Source organism: Aquarana catesbeiana, linkage group LG03 (genome assembly GCF_042186555.1).
Source record: "Aquarana catesbeiana isolate 2022-GZ linkage group LG03, ASM4218655v1, whole genome shotgun sequence".
Lineage (NCBI taxonomy): Eukaryota > Metazoa > Chordata > Amphibia > Anura > Ranidae > Aquarana > Aquarana catesbeiana.
This window is the reverse complement of record NC_133326.1, coordinates 744,354,272-744,371,042: the sequence shown is the minus strand read 5'-3', so window position 1 is coordinate 744,371,042 and position 16,771 is coordinate 744,354,272. Positions and strand designations below refer to the sequence as shown.

The 16,771-nt window shown below is 50.6% G+C and overlaps 1 protein-coding gene across 1 annotated transcript; it reads left to right on the top strand.

Annotated features, from left to right (window-relative positions):
- The first annotated feature begins 1,422 nt into the window (after positions 1-1,422).
- CLDN7 (claudin 7) lies at positions 1,423-11,095 on the top strand. The gene is given in 5 exon segments (XM_073623502.1): positions 1,423-1,701; positions 9,193-9,252; positions 9,255-9,356; positions 10,285-10,369; positions 10,481-11,095. Coding segments are annotated over 5 exon segments (651 nt in total). The 5' UTR covers positions 1,423-1,478; the 3' UTR covers positions 10,662-11,095.
- The last annotated feature ends 5,676 nt before the right edge of the window (positions 11,096-16,771 follow it).

Genomic DNA, 16,771 nt, shown 5'->3' with positions numbered 1-16,771 from the left:
GGTAGACACCACCATTGACAGATACCAGCATGGTAGACACTACAAATGACAGATACCACCATGGTAGAAACCACCATTGACAGATACCAACATGAATGGAGACTGATCAGATTTGGTAAAGCTGAGGTAGGTGATTGTTCCTCTCCTACTCCAGGTCCCTGAGTAGAGCAGATTCCATGTGCCCCCAGTGAAGTAGTAGTAGTGATATCAGTAAATGGGATGGTGGGGATTATTTTCCTTTTATGTGACCAGTACTGGTGGCAGAAGATGTGAGACTTCAGACATCTGCCAATCTCAGCCAATCTCAGCCCTCATAAGACGTGTGACAATGTATATCATAATCGGTATATACAAGGTGTATAAACTGAGATATACAGGAGTGCGGCTGGCTGTATTACCTGATAAGGAGGTGTTTGTGTACACAGGACCACACCCAGAGCCTATCAGTGCGAGACCTTTATACTCAGCACTGCTATTACAGGTGACACTCCCATCCCCCACATGTCTTCTGTCACCCCATACACTGCAATCTCCAGATCAATTCATATCTCATCATTGATCAATCTGATAGAGAGAGGCTTCCTCCTATGTGCATCGGAGGTCATTAGGGGTCTTCGGAGGTCATCGGTGGTCTTTGGAGGTCATTGGATGTCTTTGGAGGTCATCGGAGTCATTGGAGGTCAACTGAGGTCTTCAGAGTTCATGGGAGGCCTTTGGAGGTCATGGGAGGTCTTCAGAGGTCATTGGAGGTCTTCGGAGGTCATCTGAGGTCTTTGGAAGTCTTCAGAGGTCTTTGGAGGTCTTCAGAGGTCATTGGAGGTCTTTGGAGGTCATCGGAGGTCTTCGGAGGTCATCTGAGGTCTTTGGAGGTCTTTAGAGGTAATTGGAGGTCTTCGGAGGTCATCTGAGGTCTTTGGAAGTCTTCAGAGGTCTTTGGAGGTCTTCAGAGGTTATTGGAGGTCTTTGGAGGTCATCGGAGGTCTTCGGAGGTCACATTTTTGTGTATTCAAAATCCAACAAACACAAAACTTCATAAAAACATTTTTATATCAATAGAAATAAATAAAAATAAATAAAATGAATAAAAATATAAATAAATAAATAGAGAAAATAAATATAACAGAAAGTGAAATCTACCAATCAGCCCGGATTTCCTCCTATCGTTATGAGTGTGGGGGAGGGGACATTAGAGTGTCAGCTCCTGGGCTCAGTGATATTATCGGACACAATGTGATGATAATAATATATTGGAGGAGGATATTGATAACAATATTGATCGGGGTCTCCGGTGAGTCACATCCGATCTCTCCGATACTCTTTGTAGCACCGATACCGGTGTTGTGAGTTTTGGTGACGTCAGGCGGAGCCTGGTTTTGGTGACGTCACACTCTCACCTGGGAGGGAGGGGCGGGGCGGTATATAAGGGGGCGGTCGGTCTCAGGTGAGCTCATTAGTCGGTCGGTCGGTCGGAGGTGAAGATGGCGAATTCCGGGCTACAGATGTTGGGATTTGTCCTTTGTCTGATCGGATGGATCGCTCTGATCGCAGCGACTATAATGCCGCAGTGGAGGATGTCATCGTACGCCGGAGACAACATCATCACCGCGGTGGCCATTTATCAGGGGCTCTGGATGTCCTGTGTGACCCAAAGTACCGGCCAGATCCAGTGCAAGGTCTACGACTCCCTCCTACAGCTGGACGGTGAGTACTACTACTCCCATCATCCTCTACTACTACCCCCATCATCCACCCCCCACCTACTACCCCCATCATCTACTACTACTACCCCCATCATCCTCTACTACTACTACCCCTATCTACTACTACCCCCATCATCCACCCCCCACCTACTACTAACCCTATAATCTACTACTACCCCCATCATCCTTTACTACTACTCCCATCATCCACCCTCCACCTACTACCCCCATCCTCTACTACTACCTCTATCATCCACCCCCACTACTACTACCCTCATCATCTACTACTACTACTACTACCCCCATCATCCACTCCAGATCCAGTGCAAGGTCTACGACTCCCTCCTACAGCTGGACGGTGAGTACTACTACCCCATCTACTACTACTCCCGTCATCCACCACCCCCATCTACTACTACTCCCCCCATCATCCACCCTCCACCTACTACCCCTATCATCCACCCCCAATACTACTACCCCCATAATCTACTACTACTACCCCCATCATCCACCCCAGATCCAGTGCAAGGTCTACGACTCCCTCCTACAGCTGGACGGTGAGTACTACTACCCCATCATCTACTACTACTCCCGTCATCCACCACCCCCATCTACTACTACTCCCCCCATCATCCACCCTCCACCTACTACCCCCATCCTCTACTACTACCCCTATCATCCACCCCCAATACTACTACCCCCATAATCTACTACTACTACCCCCATCATCCACCCCAGATCCAGTGCAAGGTCTACGACTCCCTCCTACAGCTGGACGGTGAGTACTACTACCCCTATCATCCATCCCCCCCCACCTACTACTACCACCCCAGATCCAGTGTAAGGTCTATGACTCCCTCCTACAGCTGGACGGTGAGTACTACTACCCCCATCTACTACTACTACCCCCATCATCCACCCCCCCCCACCTACTACCCCCATCATCCACCCCCCCCCACCTACTACCCCCATCATCCACCCACTACTATCATCCACCCCACCTACTACCCCCATCATCTCCCACCCCCTACTACAGCTGGACAGTGAGTACTACTACCCCTATTATCCTCCCACCCATCTACTACCCCATCATCTTCTACTCCCCCTTCATCCCCTGCACCTACTACCACCCTCCCATAAGTACTACTACCCCATCATCCCACCCTCCCATCTCCCACCTACTACCCCCATTATCCCCCCCCCCCCCCCGTCTGCTACTCCCATCATTTATTTCCCCCCTGCCTATCACCCCCCATCTACTGCTACTCCCATCATCCACCCCCACCTACTACTACTACCCCCATCCACCCTTCCCTCACCTACTACTCCCATAATATCCCCTACCTACTACAGCTAGATGGTGAGTACTAATCCCATCCCCCCCCCTGCCTACTGCTCCCATCATCTTCCATCCCACCTACTACTACACCCACCCACCTCCTCCTACTACTACTCAAAAAATCCCCCCCCCCCCAATCTATTACTACTACAACCCCCTCCACCCTCCCCCTATCTACCTACTAACACCTCCCACCCACCACTTACTACTCCCAGCATCCACCCCCATCTACTACTCCCCCCTCACCTACTACCTCCATCATCCACATACTACTCCTCCCTGGTGGTGAATGAGGGCCTTTAGGACAAGGTCTCCTCCTCCACCCCACTCATTATATATAGATAGATCCTCTTTGAATATTGGTGGGGACATCAATGGTGACGTTGGGTGATTGGAAGGTGGAGGGGTTTATTCTGATGGGGAGGTGACTGGGTGGGTCTGGTTGTAGTGTAGCTCATTGTACAGCAGGTGTATTGGTTGGGTGGATCTGGTTGTTGGGTGGCTCTGGTTATATGGTGACTTGTTGGATCTTGTTGGGTGGCTCAGGTTCGGTGGTATCTTGTTGGGTGGCTGATTGTACAGTTCGGTGGTTTATTGTACGGTGACTTGCTGGATCTTGTTGGGTGGATCTGGTTCGGTGGTATCTTGTTGGGTGGCTGATTGTACAGTTCGGTGGTTTATTGTACGGTGGCTCAGGTTTAACAGGTGTATTGGCTGTTTGTACAGTTGGGTGGATCTGGTTGAGTCTCATTGTACGGCAGTTGTTTTGGCGGGATTCCCAGGTGAGGCCCCCCATGGTGGTTTATCGGGGGGGGCCTTGAGTTCCTCTTGGTAAGACGTTGGTGATCGGAGGGCTGGCTGGGCGGTGGCCGATTTCTTTCTCTGGCTCCCCAGAACCGGTCAGACCAGTTTCAGTTTGAACTTTCCTCCCCCTCCCCCACCTCTCCTCCCGGCATTGACTGTGTTCCTGACTCTATGCCAGGCTCAGCATGTCCCTAAAATGCCCCTATAGATGAGGCAAGGTCCCAGGAAGGCGGTTGGTGTGTCCTGTGGCATTTCTCAGGTGTGCAGACATTTCCGTTACCTGTTTTCCGTTACCTGTTATCTTCTGATAAGTCAGTGAAAGGACTGATAACCCCCCTTATCTGAGGGCGGAGGCCACGTGAGCCTCCAATCCTCTACAGAAGGTGTGAGCCACTCTACACGGACTTCACGGCCCTATACTACACAATATGACCCCCATATTGTATGAGGGGACCCTCTACCCTCGTATACCGTGTGCTGATTGGATGATTTATACTGTATAACGGGGTTATGTTGGTGCCCCATTGTGGTTAGTTGATGGTGGGGTAGTCGGTGAGCTCTGGGCCCTATGAATGAAGGAGCTTCTGGAAGGTTCTTTAGGTTGGAGTGGGGGGTAGTTGGTGAATTGCCCCCGTTGGGGCTAGTTGGTGAGCTATGGGCCCCTAGAAGGTTCTCAGGCTTCCCTGTGATTGGGCAGGAAATGCAGTAGTTGCCCCTCAGCAGGTCTCTTGGGGTGACGTGTGGTTGGTGGTTATTTGTTCTCTGGGTTGGACGGAGGAGGAAGTTTGTAGGGGGGGGGGGGGGGGGGGGGGGGGGGTTGTAGTTTCCTCCTGTGTTTACCTCTCATTCTCTGTTCAGTTTCTATGAAACTCTCCCCTCCCCCCTTCACCCACCCCCTCCCCCCCTCTCGGGGTGTGACTGTTGTGTCACCTGGGACTCCTAGATGTCCTGACTCATCTCCGCCATATGCTGCTGCGTAGTACAACACCTGACTCCTCACACCTCAGTGCTGATTGTACAGATGTCCCTCCTCCTCATACTGCAGCAGTAGAAGGGAGACTATCCCTCCCTCTTGTAGTACGGTGAATGTTGGAGGCCGTGTATAGTCTAATGCTGCACACACCAGGTGCAATCTGATTGTACAATCTCATTCAGATTTCCCCGCTCTGTGTGGGGCTGGATTTGGTAGGTTTACATTGGTTGCCCATAGTGGGAAATCTGCAGGAGATTGGTCTGTACGGGTGGTCTGCCCCCCCCCTCTGTACATGTGATCGTGCCCCCCCTCTGTACATGTGTTTGGGCCCCCCCTGGGGTGAGTGTCCCCCTCTGTACGTGTATCAGGCCCCCCCTGGGGTGAGTGTCCCCCTCTGTACGTGTATCAGGCCCCCCCTGGGGTGAGTGCCCCCCTTCCTCTGTACGTGTATCAGGCCCCCCCCTGGGGTGAGTGCCCCCCTTCCTCTGTATGTGTGATCAGGGCCCCCCCCGGGGTGAGTGCCCCCCTTCCTCTGTACGTGTGATCAGGCCCCCCCCGGGGTGAGTGCCCCCCCTTCCTCTGTACATGTGATCAGGCCCCCCCCGGGGTGAGTGCCCCCCTTCCTCTGTACATGTGATCAGACTCCCCCCCGGGTGAGTGCCCCCCTTCCTCTGTACATGTGATCAGACCCCCCCCGGGGTGAGTGCCCCCCTTCCTCTGTACATGTGATCAGACCCCCCCCCGGGTGAGTGCCCCCCTTCCTCTGTACATGTGATCAGACCCCCCCTGGGGTGAGTGCCCCCTTCCTCTGTACATGTGATCAGACCCCCCCCCCGGGGTGAGTGCTCCCCTTCCTCTGTACATGTGATCAGGCCCCCCTCTGTACATGTGATCAGGCCCCCCCTCACGTGTGATCAGGCCGATCAGGCCCCCCTTTGTACATGTGGCCCCCCCCTCCCATACATGATCAGAGTAGTGCAGAGTCTATGGAAAACTATCTTCTGTATAATTGATCCGGCTCGGTTCTCCGGTTACTTTCCGTCTCGGTGAAGATAAGGAGTCTCCTGTCTGTCATTCAATCTGGAGGAGAGGAGCCGGTCTGCCCCGGGATTATGGGGTCACCCTGTGCACAGGACTTGTACTAAGTGGTCACATGCGGTCCTGGTGTTGGGGGAGGGACAGGGTGGCCTGTTCTCAGAGGGGGGGCGTGTATGGTGCAGGGGGGGCATAGTGTAGTCTGGTGCTGGGGGGGGGGGCGGCAGGGTTAACCTGTGCTCAGGGATATGGTGCAGGGGGAGTGTAATCTGGTGCTGGGAGGGGGGCAGGGTGACCTGTGCTGGGGATATGGCACTGGGGAGTAGTGTAGTCTGGTGCTCGAGGGGGGAGGGGGGGTGTGTTATAGTGGGGGAGCATGGTGGCCTGTGCTGGGGGCATAGTGTAGTCTGGGGGGGGGGGGGGGGAGCAGGGTGGCCTGTGCTCAGGGGTCTGGGGGGGGGGCGGCAAGGTGGTCTGTGCTCAGGGGTCTGGTGCTGGGGGGGGGGGGTGTGGGCGCAGGGTGACCTATGCTCGGGTATTGTACAGGGGGGTGTAGTCTGGTGCTTGGGGGGCAGGTGGCCTGTGCTGGGGGGTATGGCATTGGAAGGGTGTAGTCTGGTGCTGGGGGGGGGGGTTATGGTGGCCTGTGCTCAGGGGTACAATGGGGGCCACGTGGTCTGTGTTCAGGGAGGGTGGGTAGTACAGTGGTATAGGTGGGGGTCAGGGGTGCATTTAGGGGGACAATGTACAGACAACCTGTGGTATGGCTCATGTCCAGCTGCTCCTCAGGTCATGACTTGCACACCAATCAGCCATAACATTATGACCACCCACCTAATACTGAGTAGGTCCCCTCTCCCTCTTCCTACCTGAACAGCCCTGACCCATCATGGCATCGATTCCACCAGACAAAACCATAACTGTGCAGAAGAGCTAAGACCTCCACCAGAATAAATCCCCTCAACTTGCCAAAACAGAGATGCATAAAACTGCATCAAATATTCCCAGTGGGGGGATGGGACCCATCGGAGGATGTAGATTTCATTGCACTTCAGAAGCTGCTGGACTTCTTTACATTGGGTGTGGAGGGAGCATGGGATTACTGATGCCTTGAGGAGCCAACAGCCTCACAAATGAGCAGGCTCACTATGAGTTCTACACAAGGTTATATAGGCCTCAAGCACCTGTGAGCAATTAACCACTCCCCTTAATTGGTAGTCACTTAGACCAGTTCCACTTGGACAGAGTTCCAACAGCCTCACAAATGAGCAGGCTCACTATGAGTTCTACGCACCCCTTGGGGGATTGCACTTGTTGGTTGGATGAAGCTTGGGATTTGTGAGTGGAATCGTTTTATTTAGAAATGTTTCTATAGGACAGCGGTGAGCACTATGATCTATCCTTCTCTTTGAACAATTGTTCTGGGAAGGCAAAAGATGAGAATCCTTCCAAGATTGATATGTTGCAGTTGATGAGTAATGGTGGATCCTCCCTTGATGAGATGCACTTGTAGACCGTTCCTGTTATAGGAGGTCTATTTATGAAGGTGAGAGATGTAGTCACATTTCCTCACATGTGTTGAGAAGCTCACTGAAGAGAGAATTGTATGTTTTCTGAATGGTGGCTTTCTGTGTTTTTGTGTTTTTTAGGTTTTGGCAAGTTTTAAGGTGAAGGGGTTTATTCTGATGGTTGGCTCTGAAGTTAGTTCTGTGGGTGTGAAGTACTTTCCAGTGCTGGCCATCTTTTATTTGGTTTTGAGGTGGGGCATAGTTGGACTCCACTAGACCTCTGAAGGTGTGCTGTGTTATCAGTAGCAGATCTTTTAAGTCCTGTAAGTTGGGAGGTGGGGGCCTCCATGGTTTGGACTTGTTTCTCCAGCACACCCCACAGATGTTTGTTTGAATTGAGATCTGAAGAATTCGGAGACCAAGTCAATATCTCAAACTCGTTGTGTTCATCAGACCAGGCAACCTTCTTCCATTGCTTTTGTGGCCCAGTTCTGAGGCTCATGTGCCCATTGTAGGGGCTTTTAGCTGTTGACAGGGTTCAGCATGGACACCCTGACTGGTCTGGCTCCACATCCCCGTATACGATGAACTGCAATGACCAACTTCAAGGACATGTTCACTTGCTGCCTCATAATTCCCACCCACTTTCAAATGTCATTGTCACCAGATCATTAATGTTCACTTTACCTGTTGGTCAGAATGTTCTGGCTGACTGGTGGGTGTGGCAGGGAAGATGTTCAGACTGATGTCAGGTACATGAGCCGTAGCATTGTATGAGGAAGATGAGATAGATGTCAATGCCGTGAGCTGTAGTGTTGGTGCTAGGAGGAAGGAGGCTTGTTTTTTTTTTTTTTTTCTCCTGCGGTGAGAAATGTGCTGGATGCCGAGGACAAGAATCTGCAGGCCCAGGTATGGTGGCTTCAGGGCTCTCCTGGGGGGGGAGGGTGGGATAGATTGCTCACGTGATTTCCTGGTCATGTGAAATGTGATCCACAGAAAGCATCTCCCTACCCTCGGGAGGGTTATACCTTTTACAGGGCAGAGGAATGTGGACATTACTGTCTGTTCAGAGATTTTCCATAATGGCGGTAAATCTCAGCAGCTAATTTCTAGCTGTTTCTTGCTCTGAACAACCCCCAAAAGCTCACATTTTATATGAGGGTCATAACGGGGTCCCTCTTGGGGTGCTGGCTCTTGGGGTGCTGGTTGAGGCCATAATGGTGTCCTTGGCGTGCTGGTTCAGATTGCTGGTCTGTGGCCTTTAGATGGTCTGCAGATAAGGCTCTCCTGTAGAGTTCTGATCTGGCCGCCATTAGAGGAGAGCTGCAACATGGACTGGGGGGAACACAAGGCAGAAGATGTTCTGAACATTTTCTCTCCGGGGGGGTGCTGGACACTGAAGTGCTATAATGCGTAACTGGACAAAGCTGTAGTGTTGGTTGGAGAAAGAATTTGGTAGCTTTGCCAGGTTTTGTCCTATCAGATTTCCCCTAAATTTCTTGTCCCAGAGACCCATCAGGAAGTAACAGAAATTATCCAGCTACATTTCCCCCACTTCCTGTTCTAGTGACAATGGAAAGGCCTTTCCCATACCTTTCTGTCCATACGACACTGGGACAAAGGGCACAAGTTCTGATCATTCCACCCCATCCAAATCTGGGGGACGTTTTGGCTAGAGACACTTTAAACCAGAAATACAAGGGCTATCTCTGAGCTGCTGGTAAAAGTCTGGCTGTTATACTATTCCTCTGTGCATGGCCTGAAAAGCAAAGTACAGTCTGATTTGTTCTCATAGTATTGAAGGTGACTAATCCTCTTCTCTTCTCTCCACAGCTGCCCTGCAGGCCACCCGCGCTCTCATGGTGCTCTCCATTGTTCTCGGGGTAGTCGGCATGCCATTTCCACCATGGGGATGAAGTGCACCAAATGTGGGGGTGATGACAAGGTGAAGAAGGCACGGATTGCCATGACTGGAGGCTTCATCTTTCTGCTGGGGGGTGAGTACCAGGCTGTGGGTGGGATCTGTTCATAGAGGGTGCTATACCCAGCTGTTCTGGGGTAACACTTCCAGGCATTGAGGTGATTTTGGTCTTCCACTTCCAATAGATCTATAGATAAAGGCATGCAGGAACGGGAGGGATCCCATTACAAGGGTTGAGGTGGGTTTTGTAGAACGAGAAACTTGGCACAGATCACCAGATCCTCGGATACAAGAAACCTAGATTTAGTGTTCATTGGATGCTAAAACCAGACTTCAGTTTGGATGGAGTGAACCTTTAGCACCTCTGGGGAATGTTGACTCTGAGCCCAAACCTGAAGAATCTGAAAACTGATATCAACAAGGGCTTGGTATTGATGGCATAGGTCAGGGATATTCAGTTAGTGGACCTCCAACTGTTGCAGAACTAAAAGTCCCATGAGGCATAGCAAGACTCTGACATCCACAAGCATGACGCCCAGAGGCAGAGCATGATGGGACTTGTAGTTTTTGCAACAGCTGGAGGTCCGCTAATTGCATATGCCTGGCATAGGTCTTTGAAAGGGATGGGTTTTGGTAGTGGGAGGTCATTTGAAAGGCATGGACTTTAGTGGTGGGAGGTCTTTGTAGTGTGGGCTTTATTGGTGGATGGGCCTTTGGCATGGATTTTATTAGTGGGAGCTCTATGGTGTTTTATTGGCTAGAAGGGCTTGTGGTGCAGGCTATATTGGCAAAGGGGTCTCTGGTGGGAAGGCTTCTGGCATAGGCTTTTTTGGTGAGGAAGCCTTTATGGTAAAGACTCATTTTGTCTGGGAGGTCTGACAGGGTTATTGGAAAGGGAACCTTTTGTGACACGGGCTTTAAGGGAGAGGTCTTTGTGGTGGTGTCTTTGGCAGGGGGCAGATTTTTGTGGAACCCTTACTTATAGTATATTGTCTTGCCTGCAGGTCTGGCGGCCCTCATTGCCTGCTCCTGGTACGGAAATCAAATCATCCGGGACTTCTACAACCCTCTGACTCCTGTGAACACAAAGTAAGTGCCACTTCCAGTATTGCTTTCTCCGCTGTCCTTCCTCTGCTACTAGATGGGGTAGCAAGAACCCCAACACGTGATGGTTATCTAACTTTCTCTTTCTCCCCCCAGGTATGAATTCGGTGCTGGTGTTTTCCTTGGCTGGGCTGGCTCTTTCTTGACCCTGATTGGTGGTGCTCTCCTGGCCTGCTCGTGTCCCCGGAAAACCGGCTACAGCACCAAAGGTGGTTACCCAAAGACGGGAGGAGCACGGACCAAGGCTCCATCATCAGCTGGCAAGGAATATGTCTGACCTTAAGGCGTGGCTGAAGTGGTGTCTTACCAGCTTCCATCTGACTCCACACTTCAATAATGCTGCACTTTTGAAGGATTCCTGAGCAGAGGTGGTGGGCTGCCATGGTTTTACCTCTGCAGTGTGGAGATGGACGCCATCTTTTTCTGCCTTTCCAGGACTGTAAATTGTGTGGTCACATGGAGTACCGAGCTGACCGCTTTACTCCTCGCTTCAGAGTAACTTTGCACCATTGTGTCTTATGAAATGTAACTGGTTTGTTATAATTATATATGGGGGGTGGGGGGAGGGGGTTGGTATCTGATCTTTTATCCCGGTATATTGTGAGTGTCCCTGGTGACCTCTCAGCCTTCATATGTACATGAGTGTTTTTGCATTTTTAGTAGATTTTGTAAATAACTTTTTTTTTCAATAAAAGTTTAAAATATATAAAACATTTTGTATTTGTTATAAAAGACCTGGCGGGCACGTTACATGGTGGGCACATGACTACACTCGTATGACTTGCATTGGGCTGTGCAGGATCAGATCCACCAATGATGGTTCAGGGGGGTCCTCACAGTGCACGGGAAGCTAAATGCAAATAGGATTGTAAAATCAGATCAGGTGATGGATGGACTTCCATAGACTGCTAAAACTTTACAGTCACAACCATGTCCACATAAGATAGGGGGTCTACAGGCTGATATATATATGTATGTATATGCAGCATATCCCATGTTATGAATGGTCCCCAAGTTCTGAGTAGTGAGGGGTTAAGACCTCTGTAAAAAAAAAAAATTGGTCTGTACCAGATTGAGGTTTTAAGTTTCTGTTGATGGCTAGAATAGGAAGTCAAGGGAAGAGGGTAGATCACTCTTGGGATGGCCCATTGGGTAACTTGAGGATGGGTTGAAAACCACTGCATTAGACCAGGGGCTCCTCACTACTGAAGTTGCATCCATTAGACCAGTGGTTCTCAACCTCAGTCCTCAAGTACCACCAAGGGGCTATGTTTTGGCAACTTCCCTTAGATAACATGGCTCTTATCAATACCATGTCATTGATATTGATTTAAAGCAGCTCTGCAAAGGAAAACCTGAAAACATGGCCTTTTGGGGGTACTTGAGGACAGGGCGGGAACCACTACATTAGACCAGGGGGCTCCTCTACAGGATGGGACCCCCTACTACTGGAGGGGCATCCATTAGACCCGGGGGCTCCACACTACGGGAGGGGACCCCTTACTACTGGAGGGGCATCCATTAGACCAGGGGGCTCCTCGCTACAGGATGGGACCCCTTACTACTGGAGGGGCATCAATTAGACACGGGGGGCTCCTCACTACGGGAGGAGACCCCTTTGTACTGGAGGGGCATCAATTAGACCAGGGGGCTCCTCGCTCCTGGAGGGGCATCCATTAGACCAGGGGGCTCCACACTACGGGAGGGGACCCCTTACTACTGGAGGGGCATCCATTAGACCAGGGGGCTCCTCGCTACAGGATGGGACCCCTTACTACTGGAGGGGCATCAATTAGACACGGGGGGCTCCTCACTACGGGAGGAGACCCCTTTGTACTGGAGGGGCATCCATTAGACCAGGGGGCTCCTCGCTCCTGGAGGGGCATCCATTAGACCAGGGGGCGCTTTGCTCTTGGAGGGGCATCCATTAGACCAGGGGGGGGCACCTCGCTACAGGATTGGACCCCTTACTACTGGAGGGGAATCCATTAGACACGGGGGCTCCTCACTACGGAAGGGGACCCCTTACTACTGGAGGGGCATCCATTAGACCAGGGGGCTCCTCGCTACTGGAGGGGCATCCATTAGACCAGGGGGCTTCTCGCTACTGGAGGGGCATCCATTAGACCAGGGGGCTCCTCGCTACTGGAGGGGCATCCATTAGACCAGGGGGCTCCTTGCTACTGGAGGGGCATCCATTAGACCAGGGGGCTCCTTGCTACTGGAGGGGCATCCATTAGACCAGGGGGCTCCTTGCTACTGGAGGGGCATCCATTAGACCAGGGGGCTCCTCGCTACTGGAGGGGCATCCATTAGACCAGGGGGCTCCTCGCTACGGGAGGGGACCCCTTGCTACTGGAGGGGCATCTATTAGACCAGGGGGCTAAAACTTTCTAAACTAAGGGCTTGTGCTTCAGACTTGGGGAGAAAATGCCTCAGCATCAGTGGGAATAAATGTCAGGCTTGGTCAGTAAAAGTAAGGGGTGGGGGGGAAAGCCCGTGGAAGGAATGGTGCACCATTGATGGTGTCAGTAGGAGGAATTATGCGCCACTAAAAATGGTGACCCGGGGCGTCAGATAACAGCTGGCAAAGGGCTGCAGTTTGGAGACCACTGTTCTGTGGAGATGGATATGATGTATATAATATCCAATCCTCCATTACATTGAGCACAGTTCTCTGCATTCCTCCATGCCCGATATTGGATTCTGTATGTTGTAATCCAGCAGGTTCCTCCATATCGGAAATATTGAGCTTCCTTGGCCTTCTCTCTGTGACGTGTCAGATTCGAGCTTTGGATGAATCCTGAAAGGATATTGTAAAGGACCCCTTTTTTGTTTTGACCTAACCCTTAGGCTTCATTGTAATTTTATGTAGCGTACTTCTTGGTAAAAAGCCTTGGAACTCTCAGACTAGAGAAAGCAGAACTTGTTTACAGAGCGACGTTCTGGCCAGAAGTAGACAATGTGTGGTGAAGACAGACAACCACAATGAAGGCCTGCCACATCCTCGGGATAAAGAAAAGAGAACTGATGCTGGTTCTGCAATACTTCTACATACTGGATTTACTAACAAGTGTGAAGAAGGAATTTGGATTAATTTGGTTTTATTGAAGACTTCTTTACATTTAGATATTATGCAGTTTAACCACAACGTCTGTCTGGAACAGAAGTTCCTAATCTGCTTTTTTTACTGTAAAATTTTATATATACACGTGATAAGAGGAATGTCCATAATTGGAGAATTTGTTTAGGGGTGCACAGAACGTACCCCTTAGAAGTGATCTTGCCTTTTTTAGGGGTGATATGCCATGGTGGGGGGACAGCCCACTTCTATCCTGTATATCGGGGATCTCCAAACTACGGCCCTCCAGCTGTTGTGGAACTACACATCCCATGAGGTATTGTAAAACTGACATTCACAGACATGACTAGGCATGATGGGAATTGTAGTTCCTGAACAACAGGAGGGCCAATAGTTTGGAGACCCCTGCTCATGGGCGTCCGCAGGTAGGGGCAAGGGGGGTCAAGTGCCGACCCCCCCACCCCGGAATCAATGGGGTGACACCATCAAGCCAGAGAAAAAGCCAAGCTGCCCAGTGCCACCAGAGGGAGAGACTGAGCTGCTACCAGGGTAATGACATGCTACACTACTGACCAGAGTCACCCCCGGGGAACCCAGAGTGAGCGATTGTCTAGCCCAGGGGTCTTCAAACTATGGCCCTCCAGTTGTTCAGGAACTACAATTCCCATCATGCCCAGTCATGTCTGTGAATGTCAGAGTCTTACAATGCCTCATTGGACGTGTAGTTCCGCAACAGCTGGAGGGCCGTAGTTTGAAGATCCCTGGTCTAGCCAGAGGGATCACTGCTTTAGTTTTGCTGGGTCTGGTAAGAGAGCCTGTTGGCCATTATCCATTGCTTATCCTAGGGACTGTACTATGTCTGCAGTCTGACCATGATAACGTGATAATGACATTGTCAAAAAGGGGCGTTGCATGGGTGACCCTAAAATGATGCCCCCCCTGGAAAAAAAGTTATGCGGATGCCCCTGCTGTATATTATAAAGTACAATACCTGGAAATTGAGTCGTATTAATCGTGATCCAAGTGTGACCTAACCATTTATGGACCTCCACATGTAGATACTGCGGCAGGGTAGCCCTCCCGCGTGAGAACGCACCTGTACCTGGTTTGGAGCGGTGGTTCCGGGGCACGTGCGCTCCAGAGACCCGCTCCTGCTGTGATTGGACACAGCGGGAGCCAATCAGAAGGTTCCGATGTCCGCCCGCATCCCGCAATGCCTATATAAACGGGAGGAAGATGGAGATCTTGTGTTTCTGCTAAGCAGGGAGAAGGATCTGTGTTCCTCCAGTCATAGTATACCTCACACAGTTAGAAAGCACTTCCTAGGAGTACACTTAACCCTTCGATCGCCCCTGATGTTAACCCCTTCCCAGTCAGTGCATATTATTTACCACTGATCCCAAAAAAGTGTCACTTTGTATCAGATTTGTCCGCCACAATATCGCCGTCCTGCTAAAAATCGCTGATCGTCGCCATCACTAGTAAAAATAAATGAGTCCATAAATCTATCCCGTAGTTTGTAGACATGATAACTTTTGCACCAACCAATCAATATAAGCCTATTGGGGTTTTTTTTTTTTTTTTACCAAAAATATGTAACTGAATACATTTTGGCCTAAATTGATAAAGACTTTTTTTATTCAATGTTTTTATAGCAGAAAGTAAAACATTTTATTTTCAAAATTGTCACTTTTTTTTTTTGATGGCGCAAAAAATAAAAACCACAGAGGTGATCAAATACCACTCTATAATATACATTGAATATAGAAAATACCCCCCCCCCTTAAAATTACATTTTGTTGCTTTGCAGCCCGGAATGAAGACAGACACAGTTTTTGTTTTATCCATCTGTATTTACTCCATGCAACTTATACCATTCAAGTGAAAGAACACCAACATGTCAGAGAGAACAGAATCACTAAGTTGAAGAAAAGAATCCCCCTCCCCCCTTGTGTCAGTATTTTGTTGGACCCCTTTTGCTGTAATTCCAGCCTTTAGTCTGTTGGGATTTGTCTCGGGCAACTTTGCAATATTTGCCCGCTCTTCTCAGCAGAGTTCTGCCTGCCTTCATTTGATGGTGAGCGTTTGTGGACTGCAGTCTTCATTCATTCCACTGATTTTCTATGGGGTTTAAGACTGAGCCCTGACTAGGCGATCCAAGGACATTCCCCGCCTTCTCCTCCAACCACTGTGTGCTCATTGGTGGACATTCCCCGCCTTCTCCTCCAACCACTGTGTGCTCATTGGTGGACATTCTCCATCTTCTCCTCCAACCACTGTGTGCTCATTGGTGGACATTCCCCGCCTTCTCCTCCAGCCACTGTGTGCTCATTGGTGGACATTCCCCGCCTTCTCCTCCAACCACTGTGTGCTCATTGGTGGACATTCTCCATCTTCTCCTCCAACCACTGTGTGCTCATTGGTGGACATTCTCCATCTTCTCCTCCAACCACTGTGTGCTCATTGGTGGACATTCCCCGCCTTCTCCTCCAGCCACTGTGTGCTCATTGGTGGACATTCCCTGCCTTCTCCTCCAACCACTGTGTGCTCATTGGTGGACATTCGCCGTCTTCTCCTCCAACCACTGCGTGCTCATTGGTGGACATTCCCCACCTTCTCCAACTACTGTGTGCTCATTGGTGGACATTCCCCACCTTCTCCAACTACTGTGTGCTCATTGGTGGACATTCCCCGCCTTCTCCTCCAGCCACTGTGTGCTCATTGGTGGACATTCCCCGTCTTCTCCTAGAAACCATTCTGTGCTCATTGGTGGATATTCCCCGCCTTCTCCTCCAACCACTGTGTGCTCATTGGTGGACATTCCCCGCCTTCTCCTCCAGCCACTGTGTGCTCATTGGTGGACATTCCCCGCTTTCTCCTCCAACCACTGTGTGCTCATTGGTGGACATTCTCTGTCTTCTCCTCCAACCACTGTGTGCTCATTGGTGGACATTCTCCATCTTCTCCTCCAACCACTGTGTGCTCATTGGTGGACATTCCCCGCCTTCTCCTCCAGCCACTGTGTGCTCATTGGTGGACATTCCCCGCCTTCTCCTCCAACCACTGTGTGCTCATTGGTGGACATTCTCCATCTTCTCCTCCAACCACTGCGTGCTCATTGGTGGACATTCCCCGCCTTCTCCTGCAGCCACTGTGTGCTCATTGGTGGACATTCCCCGTCTTCTCCTAGAAACCATTCTGTGCTCATTGGTGGATATTCCCCGCCTTCTCCTCCAACCACTGTGTGCTCATTGGTGGACATTCCCCGCCTTCTCCTCCAACCACTTTGTGCTCATTGGTGGACA